Source organism: Salminus brasiliensis, chromosome 4 (genome assembly GCF_030463535.1).
Source record: "Salminus brasiliensis chromosome 4, fSalBra1.hap2, whole genome shotgun sequence".
In the NCBI taxonomy this organism is placed as follows: domain Eukaryota; kingdom Metazoa; phylum Chordata; class Actinopteri; order Characiformes; family Bryconidae; genus Salminus; species Salminus brasiliensis.
Genome location: NC_132881.1, coordinates 46,428,007 through 46,446,205, shown reverse-complemented (window position 1 = coordinate 46,446,205; position 18,199 = coordinate 46,428,007). Strand labels below are relative to the sequence as shown.

At 39.9% G+C, this 18,199-nt stretch overlaps 1 protein-coding gene across 1 annotated transcript in view; it reads left to right on the top strand.

Moving 5' to 3' along the window:
- Window positions 1-15,302, top strand: part of hpgd (15-hydroxyprostaglandin dehydrogenase) — a 30,818-nt gene extending 15,516 nt beyond the window's left edge. Inside the window, exons 5-7 of the mRNA XM_072678575.1 lie at window positions 2,098-2,174; window positions 5,695-5,858; window positions 14,050-15,302. Of these exons, the coding sequence (XP_072534676.1) occupies window positions 2,098-2,174; window positions 5,695-5,858; window positions 14,050-14,173 (365 nt within the window). The 3' untranslated portion in view covers window positions 14,174-15,302. The remainder of the gene's footprint in view (window positions 1-2,097; window positions 2,175-5,694; window positions 5,859-14,049) is intronic.
- The last annotated feature ends 2,897 nt before the right edge of the window (window positions 15,303-18,199 follow it).

The following is an 18,199-nucleotide window of genomic DNA, read 5'->3' as shown; positions in this document are numbered from 1 at the left end:
TTTGTAGTTGAATTAATATTGAAGTATTTTTTTGGGGGGGAGGGGGGAGGGGGGCATGATTCCAATTACAATTGTAAAAACATATCTTTAAACATCATTTATAAAGTGTAATTAATAGAAATGCAGTTTTCTTGTGAGGTAAAAGTTTGAACCCCGAACATTTCTTCAAATGTGTAGAATTAGACTGAGAAGATCAGCTGCAGATGATCAGAACATGGTTGGAGAGGAGTATTCTGGAGGTCTGAGAGTCTGATTTAAACATCAGACATTTAGTCTGGTCTGCTCTTGATGGTTGAAGTGAGTGGTGAAGAAGATCACCATCATGGCCAGATCCAAAGAGCTCTCTAAGGCCTTCAGAAAGAAGCTTGTAGATGCAGAGGAGTCTGGCCAGGTCAGGCTTAATTTCAGAACTATCTGAAAATATTCGCTTATAAGTGCAACAACTGACCAACATGGCCAGGTCAGACCAACCTAGCATGTTCAGCTGAAGAGCAGAACCACAAGATATGTAAAGCAGTCTCCAGAAATTCTGCAATGTGATTACAGGACCTACAGGTAGATCTTATCACAGTTGACATCAAGGTGCGGCATCTACCTTTAGAAAGAGACCGAACAAGCTGGATGTTCATGGTAAATGAACAGGGAGGAAACCATCAGGGCAAGACCCAACATTCATCAGTCCAAAGCACATTGTACCACAAGGCCCGGTCTTCACCTAGGTGTTCTTGATACCATTAAATGAAACCGTGCTTGCTCAGGACATGAATACAGTAAAACGAGGCACCACCATTGTGCTGTTTTGCTGTTTTCCTTTGCCTGCACGCCTGAGCCTACGGGCTCCTGCAGCTCTGCAAAGGCTCTGCAGCCAATTTTAGGTGCAGTCTCTTGCCTCTTGCTGTACTTACGCAACACCAGTGAGGCGCTCACCACTGGAGACACGTCTTTGTGGGATTACCTCATTGTTTGGTTTATTACAAGCTAACCCCGAAATTAACGTGGAGCTTTCAGCTCGGGCCAAAGTTGGAACATCTGTGGCGGAGGTAAACACCACGAAACAGAGGCATCCATTGTGCGCAAGTGCGCAACTATTTTGCTGGAGCCATGTCAACAATTGTGTTTAGATTCATTCATCCAGAACTCACAAGAAGCTGTTTAATTGTAAATGCCGTCTTTGCACATCTGCCGTCGATAATTGAAGGGTTGGTGCGGGTTGTAAAGTTGTTTATCATGTCAGAGCCTTGAGCTTTGAGGTAATGGATGCAGCGCGCAACAATTTAGTGATAAACGAATGCACAAAGAAACGGCCCGGGCAGACAGATGATATTTATTAGAGCGTAGTGGCGAGCGGGGACATCAAAACCCTCCGAAAAACTGCCGTTTAGGATTATATGACGTCGTAAAAAGACATAGTAAGTGTAACTGTGCTATAAAGTGAAGCGTATTAGCTTGGGAAATGATCCTTAGCCCTTTTATGTTTCTGGTGAGTTTCTTCGGGTGAAATACACCGAGCAGCCAGCTTTTTTTTTTATTCCGGAATTAAAAGAGGCGAGAGAAATCCTCGGCCTTGGAGGGTTCAGTTTTTCCATGACGAAAACACAAGGAATCAGTCACAGTTGTTTCGAGTTTTGGCCTCTGGTGAGATGAAAACCCTGCTGTTTGAAGCTCAAGGGGCCTTCAAGTGAAGCCCCGGAGAAGCCCAGAGCAGGTCATCACAGTGCACGTTACATTAAAAATTGGCATATTTTTTTCTCTTTTTCCACAAATGTAGTCAAGGCCTGTTTGGGGGGCTAATTTAGCTCATTTAGAAGCTCATACCAGTTAGCAAACCCAAGCCTAAAACTTCACACACTCCTCTCAAACTACATCGTATAATTTCGAATAGACCTGCCATCCAGAACCGACACGCCACTCAACCACTAGTTACAACATTGGACTGAGGTTGAAATTTCCAGCAACCACATCTGGCCCATTTCTGGGCCATCATTCTGTGTGATCTGTGTGTGATCATACTGTGGCCTAAGGCGTGGTTTGCGTGGTTGTTCGGTGGACAGCTGGAATGTATTCACTGATGTGTTTCCGATGTTTGTTTTCTCACAGCATTCCTGCATTCTCCTCATCAACCGGTGTACACAGCCACGAAGCACGGCGTGATCGGCTTCTCCAGAGCAATGGCAGTGAGTACACCATTACCGTTCTTCTGTTCATACTGCAAGGTGTCCGACAGTGGGAGATGCCCTGACAGATACCGTATTTTAGAGTGATACATTGAATTATATGGGTATGGAGTTGGCATAAGTATGGATGAGCATTGGTATGATTATTGGTATAGGTATAAATAGTTGTCAGTATGGGTTTGGATGGCAATGTATGGGTAAATGTATTGGATTGGTATGAGTAATGATATGGCAATAAGTATTGGTATTACTATTGGTATGGATATGGAAATTGGTATAGGTATGAGAATGGATATGGAATTTGGTATAGGCATAGGTATGGGAATGGATATGGGTATTGGTATCAGTATTGGTATTGATATTAACTATTGGTATGGATATGGAAATCACTATAGGTATGAGAATGGATATGGAAATTGGTATAGGTATGAGAATGGATATGGAAATTGGTATAGGTATGAGAATGGATATGGAAATCGGTATAGGTATGAGAATGGATATGGAAATTGGTATAGGTATGAGAATGGATATGGAAATTGGTATAGGTATGATAATGGATATGGAAATTGGAATAGGTATGAGTATGGATATGGGTATTGGTGTGACTGATGGTATGGGTTTGGATGGCTATGTATAGGTAAATATATTGGATTGGTATGAGTAATGAAATGGCAATGGGTATTGGTATTACTATTGGTATGGATATGGGAATTGGTATAGGTATGAGAATGGATATGCGTATGGTTTTTGGTATGAATATGAGTATTGGTATGGGGATAGGGATGGATATGGGTATTGGTATGGATATAGATGGGTATGGATATGGGTACTGGCCATTGGTATGCGTATGAATGGTTATGGGTCTGAGAATGGATATGTGTATGGGTATTAGTGTGGATATGTATAGATAGATATTAATGTGCAGCAGACATTACACACAATTCTTTCATAAACCACTTTTATCAATGTAGAGATATTCAAATTAGGTAACACTAGTTTACATAACTAGCTCATGCCTACACTGAGAAAAATGTACACTGGGACTTTTTTGCTAATTATGTCCAAGTGTCATTTTCTCAGTGTAAGAAGTACTGATCACCCAAAGAAACTGGATCAAACCAAGAAGTTTTCCACTGTTTAAAAGACCTGTGCTCAGTTCTACCAGCTTTTCCTTCCATTTAAACATCAACTGATGTCTATTTCTGTCAAAATGTTTAACATGAGACGTGCCTCTTCCTCTCAGGAGAAGCACAGACTCCTTTTGTCCCTCGTCTCATTCCTTTTGTCTGAAATAGCCCGACCGATATTAGTCTGGACCGTATGTGTTAATCACATACGTCAAACACCTTAGTCAGACCATAATAATTAAACCATGCTGTTTACATGAGTACTATTCAGAGTAATAGACTAACAGCCTTAGTCAGAGTAATTAGTGACATTACTTTTTAATTATTTTAATGACGTCTCTCTCTGAGCAAGTCTTTATAACAATAAAAGCAAAAGCACACTTAATCTCCGAACATTCTGCTGCATCTACTGAACCTCTGGAAGTGACTATTTGCTTCCTGTTGGGTGTGAAGGGAGTCACGGTGAGTTTGTAATGTAAATGAAGCGGCATTTGTGTTAAACTGTTCAGCCCCTTTCTGTAACAACAGACACCTTTTGTTTCCTGACCTAAAAGTGTAGAAGCAACACTACACTAAAGGTGGTCGTCCTGAAGTAGAGGATCGTCTAGTCTGAGCTCACATTTCAGGGCAGAACATTGCTGCAATTTCTTACATTATATATTCCAAAATATGAGATTTACTCACAACAATGATAGCTATATAAAAAAAAATGTTTGTGGACACCCCTTCAAATGAATGCATTTAGCTACTTTAAGTTGCGCCCATTGCTGATGCAGATGTGCAAATGCACACAGCTTGTCTAGTCCCTGTAGAGAAGTACTGCCAATAGAATAGGACTCTCTGGAGCAGATAAACTACATGAACCTATTGGCACCATGCTGCCTAATGCATAGGCATGGGGTGTGGGCTAAAGGCATATAGAGCTCTACACCCCTCTAGCATTCTCTGGAATGATGGTTCTCCATGCTATACTTTTGGGATGAGTTGGGCATAAGGTGGGGTAATGATCATCCAACATCCTCACTAACCACACTATCCACACTAAAGCTTTTGTTGCGGAATACAATCAGATCCTCACAGCAATGTTCCAAAATCAGTGGAAAGCCTTTTTCCCTGTATGTCAGAGACAGTTATTCCAACAAAATCAGGAAAACACTTTTTAATAACCTTGATTTTGGAAGAAACAATGAATAAGTAGGTGTCCCAATACTTGTGTCCATATAGTGTATGGAGTATATTAAACATGCGTATTATTTTAAGGCCATTGCCAGATAGCGGCTGTTTAATTTGCTCTTTGTTTTGCTGTTAACAACTTTATTTTATCGTAAATTGCTTTCCGAATTTGTGGCGTACTATCACAGTGCGTCCAACAATAAAGGTAGCATGGAGCTTCTTTTCTACACTGTAAAAAGTGGTTCTTTAGATGATATTTAGTTGGGTTGAATAAACCCAGTTCAGTTTTTTTATTATTTTACAACAAGAAATTATTTCTTTAGGATGAACAGACAAACCACTTTTGCCGGACAGCCTGGAGGGGCTGGCCTAGAAGAGGCAGTTTCACTTACTGACTGACCGTCTGACTGACTGACTGACTGATGAATCGTGAACATGCAAGAACTGCCTCTAGTTTTCCTAGAAGAGACATTTTTCTGGTACTGGACAACATTTAGCCACAAAGCTAGCAAGTATCTGTGCTGCTGAGAGGAGTGTCGATCTCAGGTAAGCTGAGATTGGGTCTCCTTGCTTGAAATATTATTGCAAAAGGAAGTGGAACGAAGACATACTGGGACATTACTGTGTGTGCACCATCTTCATGAGGTTCTGGGCCCTTCATATCTAAACACTAGTAAATAGGCGGCCTACATCTTAAGGCTCTTAAGGCAAGGCTTGAGTCCTTTACCAGGCAGGGTCACATGCAAAGCTACAGGACACATGATAGAGGTGATTTTACACCAAAGAACCTTTTTTATAATAAAAAGCAGATCGTTTGGTCCCAAAATGCCCTTGACGTTGACGAATGCCCTTCAATGCAGCCAATAGAGGTCCAGCAAAACTAGGCTTGTATACCGAGTACAGTGATAGAAACACAGTAGCTCATTGAAAGCTCCAGAGGATCATCACTTTACCTTTATTTAAGCAGATAAGCCATTAGGATCAAATTTGTATACACACAGACAGTCTGGCAGCCAAAAGACTTTCAAATGTCACTACGGAAGTCTCTAAAAGTCTCTTAATTGTGAGGAAACCTCATGGTCCTTCAGTCAGAACACACCAGCTGAGCCTGGAAGCTCCCAGATAACATCACCCTCTCCTCAGTCGCTGTGTTGACACATTCTTTATGCAACGTGTGTTATTTAGGCTGACCTTGTTTGGACACGTTTTGTTCCTGGCAGGACGCGTCTGAGCAGTGTGATTACGGGGTGAGGATCAACGCCCTGTGCCCGGCCTTCGTGGACACACAGCTTCTTCACACCGTCGAAAATGAGGAGACCATGGGCAAGTTCGTGAAGTTCAAGGACGAGTTCAAGCAGAGAATGGACAAGTACGGGGTGCTTCAGTAAGTACAGGCCATGCAAGTTACATTCGGTGTACTTACTGCCTTTTAAAGATCGGCGGATTCGGGGTTTGATGGGGTTTGTTGGGGTTTGTTGTAAGAGATTAGGGGTGTAACGGTTCACAGAATTCACGGTTTGGACCTCATGGCTCAGTTTGAACCACAGTGTGGCCTCACAGTTCGGTACAGGTTAGATAGAACAGGAAACAAGCAGCCAAACCCACCAAAATCTTTAAGCTAGCTTCGTTTTCTTCAGATTGTACAGGGTACAGTTTGTTCCACCTAGTATCATACAGCGCCCCCTTGAGGTAAGGTCAGGAGTTTGATTAGCCTATAATGTGTTAAGCCGTAAAATGTAAACGCTGAACATACACTCTCACATTAGTCATACACTATTTGTCCAAATGTTTGTAGACACCCTTCTAATAAATATATTCATCTACTTTAAGTTGCATCTGTTGCTGACACAGATGTGCAAATGCACCATGCCTAATGCCAGGCGTGGGCTTGAGGGGTATAAAGCCCCCCAGCACTGAGCTGTGGAGCAGTGGAAGAACTGTGCTCTTTGCAGTGATGGATGGTACTCCACCCAGAATGAGTTGGGATGAGTTGGGGATGGGTTGGATGATCATCCAACATATTGACCTCACTTATACTCTTGTGGCTGAATGCAATCAAATCCTCACAACAATGCTCCTCCAAAATCTAGTAGAAAGTCTTCTTCGCTGGACATAGTGGTATGTTGTGGTATGTTGGCAACTTGCTAACGGCTAACAGCTTAAAAGGTTCCAGGTTGAATTTGCGCTTGTAAATTTGGTTCCACATTACGTACATCAGTGCTCATACATGTTTGCTCCAGGGTAACGGTCATACTGTACTATTACACCTTTATTACAGAGGCTACCCCAAATAATTCAGTACATTTACAAAGCAGATTTTCTTCGAGGAATCTCTAGATGATCTAATCAGTCCTTCATTACAGTAAACAGCAATCAGCAACTGGACAAATCCATACAGTGTCTGGAGTTCACAGAGAAGTCCAGCACCTAAACCTCTGCTCTTCTAATTCATCCAACCAACATCTCACTCACTTTCCTGACAAACTGCACAGTCTGACCACTGACTTTGTTTATTTATATAATGTTATATAGAGTTAATTACAGGTAGACACTCACTAACCACTGACTTTATGTTTATTTGGGTTTATTCTAATGTTATATAGAGTTAATTACAGGTAGACACTCTCACTGACCACTGACTTTATGTTTATTTGGGTTTATTCCAATGTTATATAGAGTTAATTACAGGTAGACACTCACTAACCACTGACTTTATGTTTATTTTGGTTTATTCTAATGTTATATAGAGTTAATTGCAGGTAGACACTCTCACTGACCACTGACTTTATGTTTATTTGGGTTTATTCTAATGTTATATAGAGTTAATTGCAGGTAGACACTCTCACTCACCACTGACTTTATGTTTATTTGGGTTTATTCCAATGTTATATAGAGTTAATTACAGGTAGACACTCACTAACCACTGACTTTATGTTTATTTGGGTTTATTCTGATGTTATATAAAGTTAATTGCAGGTAGACACACTCACTGACCACTGACTTTATGTTTATATGGGTTTATTCTAATGTTATATAGCGTTGATTACAGGTAGACACTCTCACTGACCACTGACTTTATGTTTATTTGGGTTTATTCTAATGTTATCTGAAGTTAATTACAGGTAGACACTCTCAATGACCACTGGCCTAGTGTTTGTTTGGGTTTATTACAGGTAGAAACTCTAACTAGCCTTATGTTTATTTGGGTTTATTTTAATGCAGTTTGGGTTGGATTAGCCACTTTCAGAGACTTTTATCTACTATTTAACAAAACATACAAATAGATTTGGGTTTTACTAATCCTTTGCAAACTGACATGATAAATATTCCATCCTATTCTCTCAAAAGCGTTTCCCCTGAGGCATTAGTTGTAATTAGATTGATTATGGCACAAATCAGGCAGTTTCTTAATTTTTACAGAAACAAAGTGTTTAAATAAAAATGTTTAAACACTAAATAAATATATATATATATATATATATATATATATATATATATATATATATGAACTGGCGGGATCTTAGAGAAGATGGCAAAGTGTTCCACAGCTTAGGAGCAAAAACCTCAAACACTCGATCCTCACGAGTCTTTAAGCGGGAGCGTGGAACTGACTTTAACTGACATAAGAAAACATACTGATGAATAATCTGGAGCCTGACCATACAACGCTCTATAAATAAGCATCAGAATTTTATTAATGAATGTTATTAATATTATAACAGGGGAATTATATGAGACCTTTTGTTTGAGCTTGTGAGTAATCTAGCAGCTGCATTGAGCAGCCATGCTTAGTGAGGGGAATACAGCATGTATAAGCATTCATAGCTCCACATTTGAAACTACTGATCTTCCCTTACTAATATTTCCTAAATGAAAATGTTTCAGAGGAGCCAATTGCCTCTCAGCTTTGTACAGAACTGTTCATACTCATATTAACGGGTCGTCTTCCACGTTTCTAAATTCAGCCATGTTCAGCTCCTACTCTGCTGCTCCTCACTGGCTTCCTGTAGCTGCTGCCCAGGTCATCAGATTCAGACCCCTGACTCTGGCCTACAAAGCCAAGACTGGACCAGCCAGCCCCTCCGGACTTGATGGCAATGTTCAAAAGCCAATCTGCACCAAGATCCCTTCCGGCTTCAAGTACAGCTCGGCTCGACCCACCATCCTTTAAGATCCACGGAAGACGAGCGTCTAGACTTTTTACTGTCCTACACCGAAGTGGTGGAACGAGTCCAACACTCGCTGTCTTCAAACCCAGACTGAAGACCCTCCTCTTCTGAGAGTACTTTGGTGAAGAGTAGAGTGTTATGGTCTCCATATTGACTTGTGTTTAGTAGAGTCTAAGATTAGAGGAGCTTTGAATTTTAGTCTATTTAAACTAGCTGAGGTTTTTCTGGAGTAAATAGCAAAGCACTTTTGTAAGTCGCGTCTGCTAAGTGCCATAAATGTAAATGTCTCAGATCCAGCTTGTTGGAAGATAAATGTTTACCATCAACCAGCGAGAATCGAGAAGATTTAAAGAGTTAAGGATAGACACGCTATGGCTAGAAGAAAGGCTAGAGAGATAGTAGGGGTAGACAAAACAGGGTGGAGAAGGCAATCAGCCTCTGAAGGAATATCCTCGTTGATGTGGGGAGTCTCTTGTTTTCATATTTTCACACTCTTATCTCTGAGGAGGACATGGTGTACACAGCACACAGGGAGTTCACGTCGGGGACAGCTCTGTACTCCTATCTCTAGATTAGCGTAGCCCGGTTGGAGTTTGGCGCTGTTCTGCTAGATCGAGCAGAATTTCTCATCAAAATCTCAAAAAGATCGTCCAGTAGGAATGTCTTTGTTGTCAGGCTTTTGGAAGAAGTTCTCTGATGCTAGGATCCAGATGTGGTTGCTCTCTACAGTTCCTCACTTCCAGAACTAAAAAGGTTGCGAAATGTGTTTTCCGCATTTGACGCATCTGTGGTAGTGAACACACACACACACACACACACTAGTGAACTAGGGGCAGTGAACACACAGCCAACTTCAGCACCCACGGAGTAGAGAGGGTGAAGGGCCTTGCTCAAGGCCCCTACAGTGGCAGCTTGTTGAGCCCGGGTATTGAACCCACAGCCCTGTCATCAACAGTCCAGAGCTCTAACCACAGAGCCACCACTGCCCCAACTACAGGCCTTACACAGTAGTTCTACACTAATTCACAGTACTGGATACTGAATAATTCACAGTGGATACTCAGTACTTTAGTGAAGTCACTGTATAATTCATAGAGCTCTATTTTACAATCTTTTGACAACCCGTCAACCGAGCACCGCATAGCTTGATTTAGGGGCGTGTCGGTGTCTTTGCTATGGTAACGACGAGAAAAGTTCACTTTGTTCTGCTCGAAATGCTTAAAAGTCATGTACTGAGTCTCGAACACCCTGATTGATTATATGAATCATGGGTGTGTTTGTTTTGGGTGTAACGTGCAGTAATAAACCAATCAGCGTGTCTCTCGCCGTTCCCTTTAAGAGCCAAGTGCGGTGTGACTGACCTTGGCGGGTTGCTATTTCAGTAGTGTAAAGTGTGTGTGGGGGGGGGAATTGTATGACAATTCACTGCTGAGATAGCAACGAACGCCTGACTGTTGATGAACGTCTGTCTAGGCTGTTTTCAGTCGGTGGAGCTCCTCCTGTGTTTTCCGTTGCCAAGATACACAGCAATACTCCAGAAACTGACCTGAACACCCCTCATTTCGAGACCACCGCACCCACTGGAGTAGATATATTCACAAGCAGTGCTACTGTTTAAACGACACAGGCGGAAGTGAACATAGACTGTTGGCGGGGTGTAAGATAGCATGATGCACCTTGAGCAAGGTGTAAGTGTTTGCTAAATAATTCATAGTGGATACTGATTCATTTATTTTACTGTAATTATTGAATAATTCATAGTGTTTCCTAGATAATTTATGCCAGGTATTAATTAATTTATAGTTGATGCTGGATAATTACATTTACATTTATGGCATTTAGCAGACGCTCTTATCCAGAGCGACTTACAAAGGTTACTTGTATTACAGAGGAGGGCCAATGTAGTGTTAGGAGTCTTGCCTAAGGACTCTTATGGGTGTAGCGCAGCACAGTCACCCAGACCAGGAATTGAACCCTAGTCTCTCACATGGTGTGGTAGCTTCCTGGCCAGTAGTGGTGTTATCTGTTGCGCCACTCCAACCACATATTCATACTAGATTCATACTAGATTACTAGAAACTGAATAATTCCTAGTTGATCCTAAATAATTCATAGGGTTTGCTGAACAATTCTTAGCAGGTTTTGAACAAATTCATACTTCATACTGAATATTCTGTAGTAAATGCAATTAGTGAATAATTTATAGTTGATGTTGACTTTGCTGAATAATTCATAACAGATGACAAATTCATAGTTGATGCTGCATAATCCACAGTTGCTCCTCAATATGTTATACTAGATACAGAATAATCCATAATAGATACCAATTAATTCAGAATTCAGAATAAATTGAATAACATGAAATAATTGAGAAACAGTGATGATGTCATATAGGTGTCGTCTTTATGTCCTCCATTAAGAACCTACAAAAAATGGCTGAGATCATGCACCCCTTAATGCACATGTAGTCAACCAGTCAAGACATGTTTAGTGATCCTTAGTTTTGCACTGGAAGTGTGAGGCTAATGTAGTAAAACTGATACTTCTCAGAAACCTCAGATGCACTTGCGCAAGGACAGAAATAGACAGCAGGACATTGCCTAGCACACAGCAGATTGGCTAGTGCAGAATTTAAGACTGTGGGAGATGGCAGCGTCACACAGTGTCAGTAAAACATTGGACGTCTTGACTGATCAGCCAATACATGTACATCTGATCAATGGACAGTCACCTTAACTGAAACAGAAACAGCTGTTTATCTGCAGGTCGTCTCTCTGTGGCTCCTGTTTTCTCTCTAGGTCAAGTCCTAATTCAGGGTTGATGTTAAATGCTGGATGTGGAGAGAAGAAAGGGCAGCTATGTGCTGCTGCTGCACTGTTATAGTGAAGGTGACCTAATGTAGCCTAATTCATCTAACAGAGTCAGGATTATTCATCCTGCTGAAACAGTCTGCGTCCGCCAACCGCAGCTGTACTGGAACAGCTTGTCCGTGTACGTGGTCAGATGTCGTAGTCTCTGGTTAGATGTTGCAGCTGTGGTTTCTGATGAAACGTGTGTTTGTCTTACAGCTTCCTCCACCTTAGCTTTAGAGATAATTCTCTACTACAGCTATTTGTTCTAAAAAATAACTAAATAAATAAAGACATACAGCACTGTTTCTGGTGAATATGAATTTACAAAATTATATATATATATATATATTAGAATTAATCATACAATTTAAATATAATTACAAAATATAAAATATAATTATATATTAAAAAGTAAGAAAAAAAATACAAGATCAGTATATAAATATAAAATCTAAAAATATATATTTATAGAAAAAGAATTTTGGCCTCTTTATGTCTGTTGTAGTCTTTAATTAGATGTTGCAGCTGTTGTTTCTGATGAAATGTGTGTTTGTTTTACAGCTTCCTTCACCTTAGTTAGAAGATTCTCTACTGCAGCAATTTGTCCTAAAAAGTAATAAAATATAAAGACAGTACCGTGTCTGGTAAATAGGAATGCAGTAGCGTATTAAAAATATATCCAAATATTTTTACGATTTAATCAAAGCTCCACAGAAATATAGATCAGTTATATAAATGTTCTGATTAAATAATCAATTGTAAAGGCACACAGATAATAAAGATAATAAAAATGTTCATAAAGAAATGAATAGCTCATTTTTAAATGTGACCATGTTCTGAAGACAGGACTAACAGTGAGATGCAGAAGTACAGTATAGACCATTGCTCAATCGTCCTTTTGCAATGCTCATGTGTCCATTGTTGGTGTTTTTGACAGTGGACGGGGGTTAGCCTGGGCACTCTGAGCACATCTGGTATTAACAGTGTTTTTGGTGATCGGATTACGTTCGGATTTATAGCCTATGCAGCTCCGTACACAGAAGTGTACCCGCACTGTGCGTTCTCACACATTCCTTCCATAATCAAAGACTTGTGCCACAATAGCCTTTTAATCCCTTTAGACTAGATAGAACAGACAATCCCCACACGTCTTGCCATTTTGGAGATAAAGATTTGGCTCTTGTCAAAGTGAAAAGCTCCTTATCTGGTCAGTAAGAGTTTATCTGGTCAGTAAAACACTGATATTAGAAAAAACACTAATATTAACACTCCTACAGAAAGTGGTGGTGTTGGTTCTCCATCACTGTGTTCATCATTAGAACATCTCCAAAGTTCTCCTCATGGAGTCTAGTATTATTTAGAGTTCTCCTCAGGTCAACACCTGGTTTGGTGGTAAATCAGGGCTTAATGATGGGAAATCAGGTGAGCTGCTGCTGCTGCTGCTTCTGATGGAGTTGAACACATCCTCCACGCTGTGCTGGCTGGACTGGGGAGGGGACGTCCAGGAGTAACCTGGAGGAGCCGAGCTCTGTTCTTCAGACTAGCTCACCAACAAGATCTCACTACTTTCTTCAGAATGAGAAGCTCTTGTTTCTCCTTATTACTGGATTTATGTTCACCTGCTTCTGGTGAGATGCATCTGTTCTGATGAGATCTGGAGCTTCTACTGTAAAACCCCTTTGTTAAAACCCCCTGTTGCTGGGTACAGTATTATTAGCCACCTTGCAGAACTGATAGTGTACTGAACTTTTAAAACATCATGCAGCATATTTTGTGCATTGGCTAGAGCACGGTACAGATAGGACTGCTGCCAAATCTGTTAGTGGACTTCTGGATGGAGCTTTTATCTCTTTAGATCTCTGGAATTCAGAGAGAAAATGTGTTATCTAATACAACCTGGATAAAAGATGGGAGAGTTGGGAAAATTGGACTTTCACATTAGAACTGCAGCTTTCAGAGAGAGGGAATTCATGCTCACATACAAATGTGTTCATCATTTCCATATAAATTATGTTACAAATAAACATAGACTCAGTGGTAAGTGAGAGTGTTTACCTGTAATTAACTCTATATAACATTAGAATAAACCCAAATAAACATAGACTCAGTGGTCAGTGAGAGAGTCTACCTGTAATTAACTCTATATAACATTAGAATAAACCCAAATAAACATAAAGTCAGTGGTCAGTGAGAGTGCCTACCTGTAATTAACTCTATATAACACTAGAATAAACCAAATAAACATAAAGTCAGTGGTCAGTGAGAGTGTCTACCTGTAATTAATTCTATATAACATTAGAATAAACCCAAATAAACATAAAGTCAGTGGTCAGAATGTGATGTTGGTCAGTAAAGTCATTGATAGGTTGGTCAGATGAAAAACAGGTTTAGGTGCTGGTCTTCTGTGTGAACTCCAGACACTGTATGGATTTGCTTAGTTTCACCAGCTTTTCAGTGCATGTACTGTATATTCTCAGCTGATGTCTGTGAATGTGTGTGTGTGTGTGTGTGTGTGTGTGTGTGTGTGTGTGTGTGTGTGTGTGTGTTTTTCCAGGCCGTCTCTGATCGCAGAGGGGATGATGCGCATTATAACAGATGAGACTCTGAACGGGGCTGTGATGAAGATCACCTGCTCCAAAGGGATTCACTTCCACACCTATGAGCCGCTCTCAGCCTGAACCAGCACCTCAGCCAAACGTCAGCAGCTCCAGCTCAGGGCCTTCATTCAGCAACATTAGGAGCGCTGATCAGAGCATGATTAAACCCCTGCCCATACTGCCTGCCTTAGTCGAAACAACGTCATCAACAAGAGGAGTCTGAAAAAAAGTGGTTCTCAGCCCCTGGCCTGCACACCTTTAGGGCTTCCCCTGCTCTGAGGCCAGGTCCACTGTAGGAAAAGTGAAGTCTGGCCAACTTACAATGATAAAACAACTGATGACAGAGCAAAGTCTGAGTGAACTTACAAAATTATGCAATACATATTGAGTTGAGCCTTAAAAACATCAGTAAAGATGAAGAAATTTCTGATAATTATTGGACCAATAGAAATGCTCCAAAATTGACAATGAAAAAACATGTATCTCCATTTTAGTCCGTTTTTTTATTTTCTCCATTATTTGAACCCTATATCTGCTTCTGCACGCTGTGTTAATAATTCTGGATGAATTGACCAATAGAAATGCTCTAAATGACTCATATTAAACTCTTTTACATTGACTTCCATTGAAAGTCCATCACATTTTTGCCTTCTTCTATAACTTCACCATTTTGGAGGTACATGTTTTTCATTGGACAGGGACGATACGCATATTTTTTACATTGACTTCCATTGAAAGGAAGGTTAATGAGCTACTGAGCAAACGCTCTCTGTGAAATATCCATTAAAAATCATTAAAAGAAGGGTCAGGGGAGAACAGCCTGCAGGAGATCCATGGTCAGACGTTCACTTCAGGTTTTACACCACAATAGAAAGCTGCGAGGGGATGCTTTTTGCTGTAGTACGTTCTGATGATCATTTGTACAAACATGTGTAGTGTGATTTTAACCGTGTTTATTAGGATTCTAGTTGTCTCTTCATATTTATTGATCTTAGTTCTGCTATATGTCCTTAATCTTACCTCATTATTCCCAAAAATCATTTTGAATTATAATTGTATATTTTTTTGTTTGTTGGTTTGTTTTTGTTTTTTCAAACTTTATCATTTATTTACAATGCAAAACTAGTTTTGCCAAAGATTAACCAAAGTGTTTTTCATTTTTTAAAGAAGGAAATGAATCTTTTCATAATAAAGGGAAACATAACTTGAACATTTGGTGGAAAGTGTGTTTATTTTTGGTTCATTAGAGCTTGTTATATATATTTGTATATTTGATATATATATATCTCCCCCTCTCACTTCACCCTTGTGTTATACAACGTCACCCTTCTTCTTTACCTTGATCATCTTTGTATACGTATATGTATATCTTTGTATATTAAAAAAGGCCCTCCCCCCTATCAAGCTCCACTGGCATGGTCCATACTTGCAAAGCTGCATTTGATAGAATCTAAGCAAAAAGTAGATCTCTATACACTTCAGAACAAATTCTGCTACTTCGATCAGCAGTCGCTCCATTGGTCATGCCTTGACACTGCCTCCATCATGTTTGACAGATGATGTGCCTTCTAATCGTGAGCCCTTTTTTCCGTAAGTTAATCTCGGTTTCGTCTTACTATGAAGTAATATATTCGCATTCTGAGGTCAGATTCTTTCTTGGCAGTACTGTTTAGCCTGAGTAAGACTCTGTATTGATTTTTTAATTTAGTCTCTCATTAACAACATTAAGGTATCATTTAACCACTGACAGCATGCCAGAGAGTGACAGAATTTGGCTTACTTTGCTATATTACTAAATTCACTTTCTAATCTGCTATCTTCCTCATGAATGCCAGGTGGAAATGGTACACCGGAAGGTGCATTCGTGATCCTTAGACCTTTTTAGGCCCACATTATAGGTGTCATACAGTTGGTTAACCTTTCTTAACTGGTTTACTTCTTGTCCTGCCGCAGGAATCAGTGACCTAAACCATTTACAGGTATCTGTTATGTTCTCAGAGCAGCATGTGGGTTTCTATTTTGCAATCGTTGAATCACAGAATTCAGTTTTTTCCTGTTTGGTTTCATGCATCCTTGCATTCCAGATGACCTATAGTCATTTGTTCACAAGCATAAAAAGGGTCTCACTTTTCTGTTTATTCCCCATATTCTTTTTGGGGGATATAACTGATTGTTAATGAATGTATTTATGTATTAAATATTACATTAAATAATAATATGTGTTAAAATTATGCATTTTTGGTAATTAAAACTATTTTAAGCCATTGATTAATTTAAATTAATTTAATAAGGAGGCTTGAGCTAGAGGGGTATAAAGCCCCCCAGCATTAAGCTGTGGAGCAATGGAGGAACTGTGTTCTCAGGAATGATGGTGGTGGAGCTCCATCCAATACTTTTGAGTATGAGTTGAGGAGTTGGTGATGAGGTGTGGGGTAAGTCATCAAACAGTCAGACCTCACTAGTGCTCTTGTCACTGAATACAATCAAATCCTCACAGCAATGCTCCTTCAAAACCTAGTAGAAAGCCTTCTTCTTCCCTGGACAGTAGAGTTAGTTTTTCAAGAATTTGTCTTTTTTTTTTACACCATTGATTTTGGAAGAAACAATGAATGAGCAGGTGTCCCAATAGTTTTGTCCATGTTGTGTATGTATAATACTACAGTATTCTTTGTTTACATCAGTGATGTAAACACAGGGATGTAAACCTGTTCATTCAGAGTGGGGTTTGGTTTGAAATGGTTCGTTGTAGAGATATTGGCCTACCAGACGTTGGTCTCCATGACTACTACACAAATATAGCCATTTTATTTTTATCTAAAACCATCAGTCAACCTACATGTCTTCTATGTTTTACGTGGACTGTTAATGATAATGATAAGATGTGGTAAATACATTTTCTTTGGGACTATTTTGCAGTACAACTCACTGCAAGTATCCTTCCACCATGAATGGAGGTTGTAAAACTTGGTAGAACAGTGTCTCAGGCAGTGCATCAGGCAGTGCATCAGGCAGTGCATCCATAACCATTCGACATAATGCCTTTCTGTGAGGGAGCTTTTAAAGGCATCAAAGGCTTCAGACGTCTGGTTTTATTCACCACTGTGTTCTTACTCTGGACGTTTATCCACCAAACCACTCTGAATGACTTCCTCCACATCGCAACCATCAACCTTTAGGCAAACATGGCAGAATCAGATAAGTAAGAACTTCTCTGACAATGAGTTACGGCGTCTCTCCAGCTATGAAATAAAAATTTCCTGCATTCACACACACAGACACATGCCATCAGATCCATTCAAACACATGGTCTCCAGAACTTCATCAACCTTTGCTCGTGTTTAAATGTTCAGCTGCCCAAAATACACATCCAAATGATTCCAAGGCTAACAGTTAAACACTGTTTAATTGGAGTTAATGTGATGGAGCTTAAATCAAAGGCACTAATTAAACAGGCTGTCACAGTTACAGCTGCTTTACTTATAAACACTGGACGGGTCATTGTAGGCCATATTAAACTACACTTAGACTGGTCTTTTAATCTGATTGGCCGATCTGGTTTAAAGCTGTATTAAGTAAGTAAGTCCAAAAAACCCCAAAGTAAAAAGTAACACTAAAATATAATTATTATTATTACAATTTAAGGACTTGAAATCTTGTGGTGAAAACCTTTGGATTGGACTGATTGACCCATAGATCTTGTATGACAGGGCTGCTCAATCCTGGTCCTGGAGATCTACCACCCTGAAGAGTTCAGATCCAACACAGCTGACTCTAATGTTCAGTTGCTCCTGAAGGCCTTCAGTATGGAGCTAAACTCTGCAGGGTGGTAGATCTCTAGGACCAGGATTGAGTAGCGCTGTTGTATGTTATGTGATGTGATTCGTTAATTAAAAAACATTTAATCTTCATTGTTGTTTACAAATAAGTGGCTTTTTAAAGAACCCATTTTTGCAGAAACTGTACTATAGTGAAGACATGGTACTGTATCCCAATCTAACTCAATTAAAAGAGCAGAAACTGTACTATAGTGAAAGTATGGTACTGTATCTCAATCTAACTCAATTAAAGAGCAGAAACTGTACTATAGTGAAAGTATGGTACTGTATC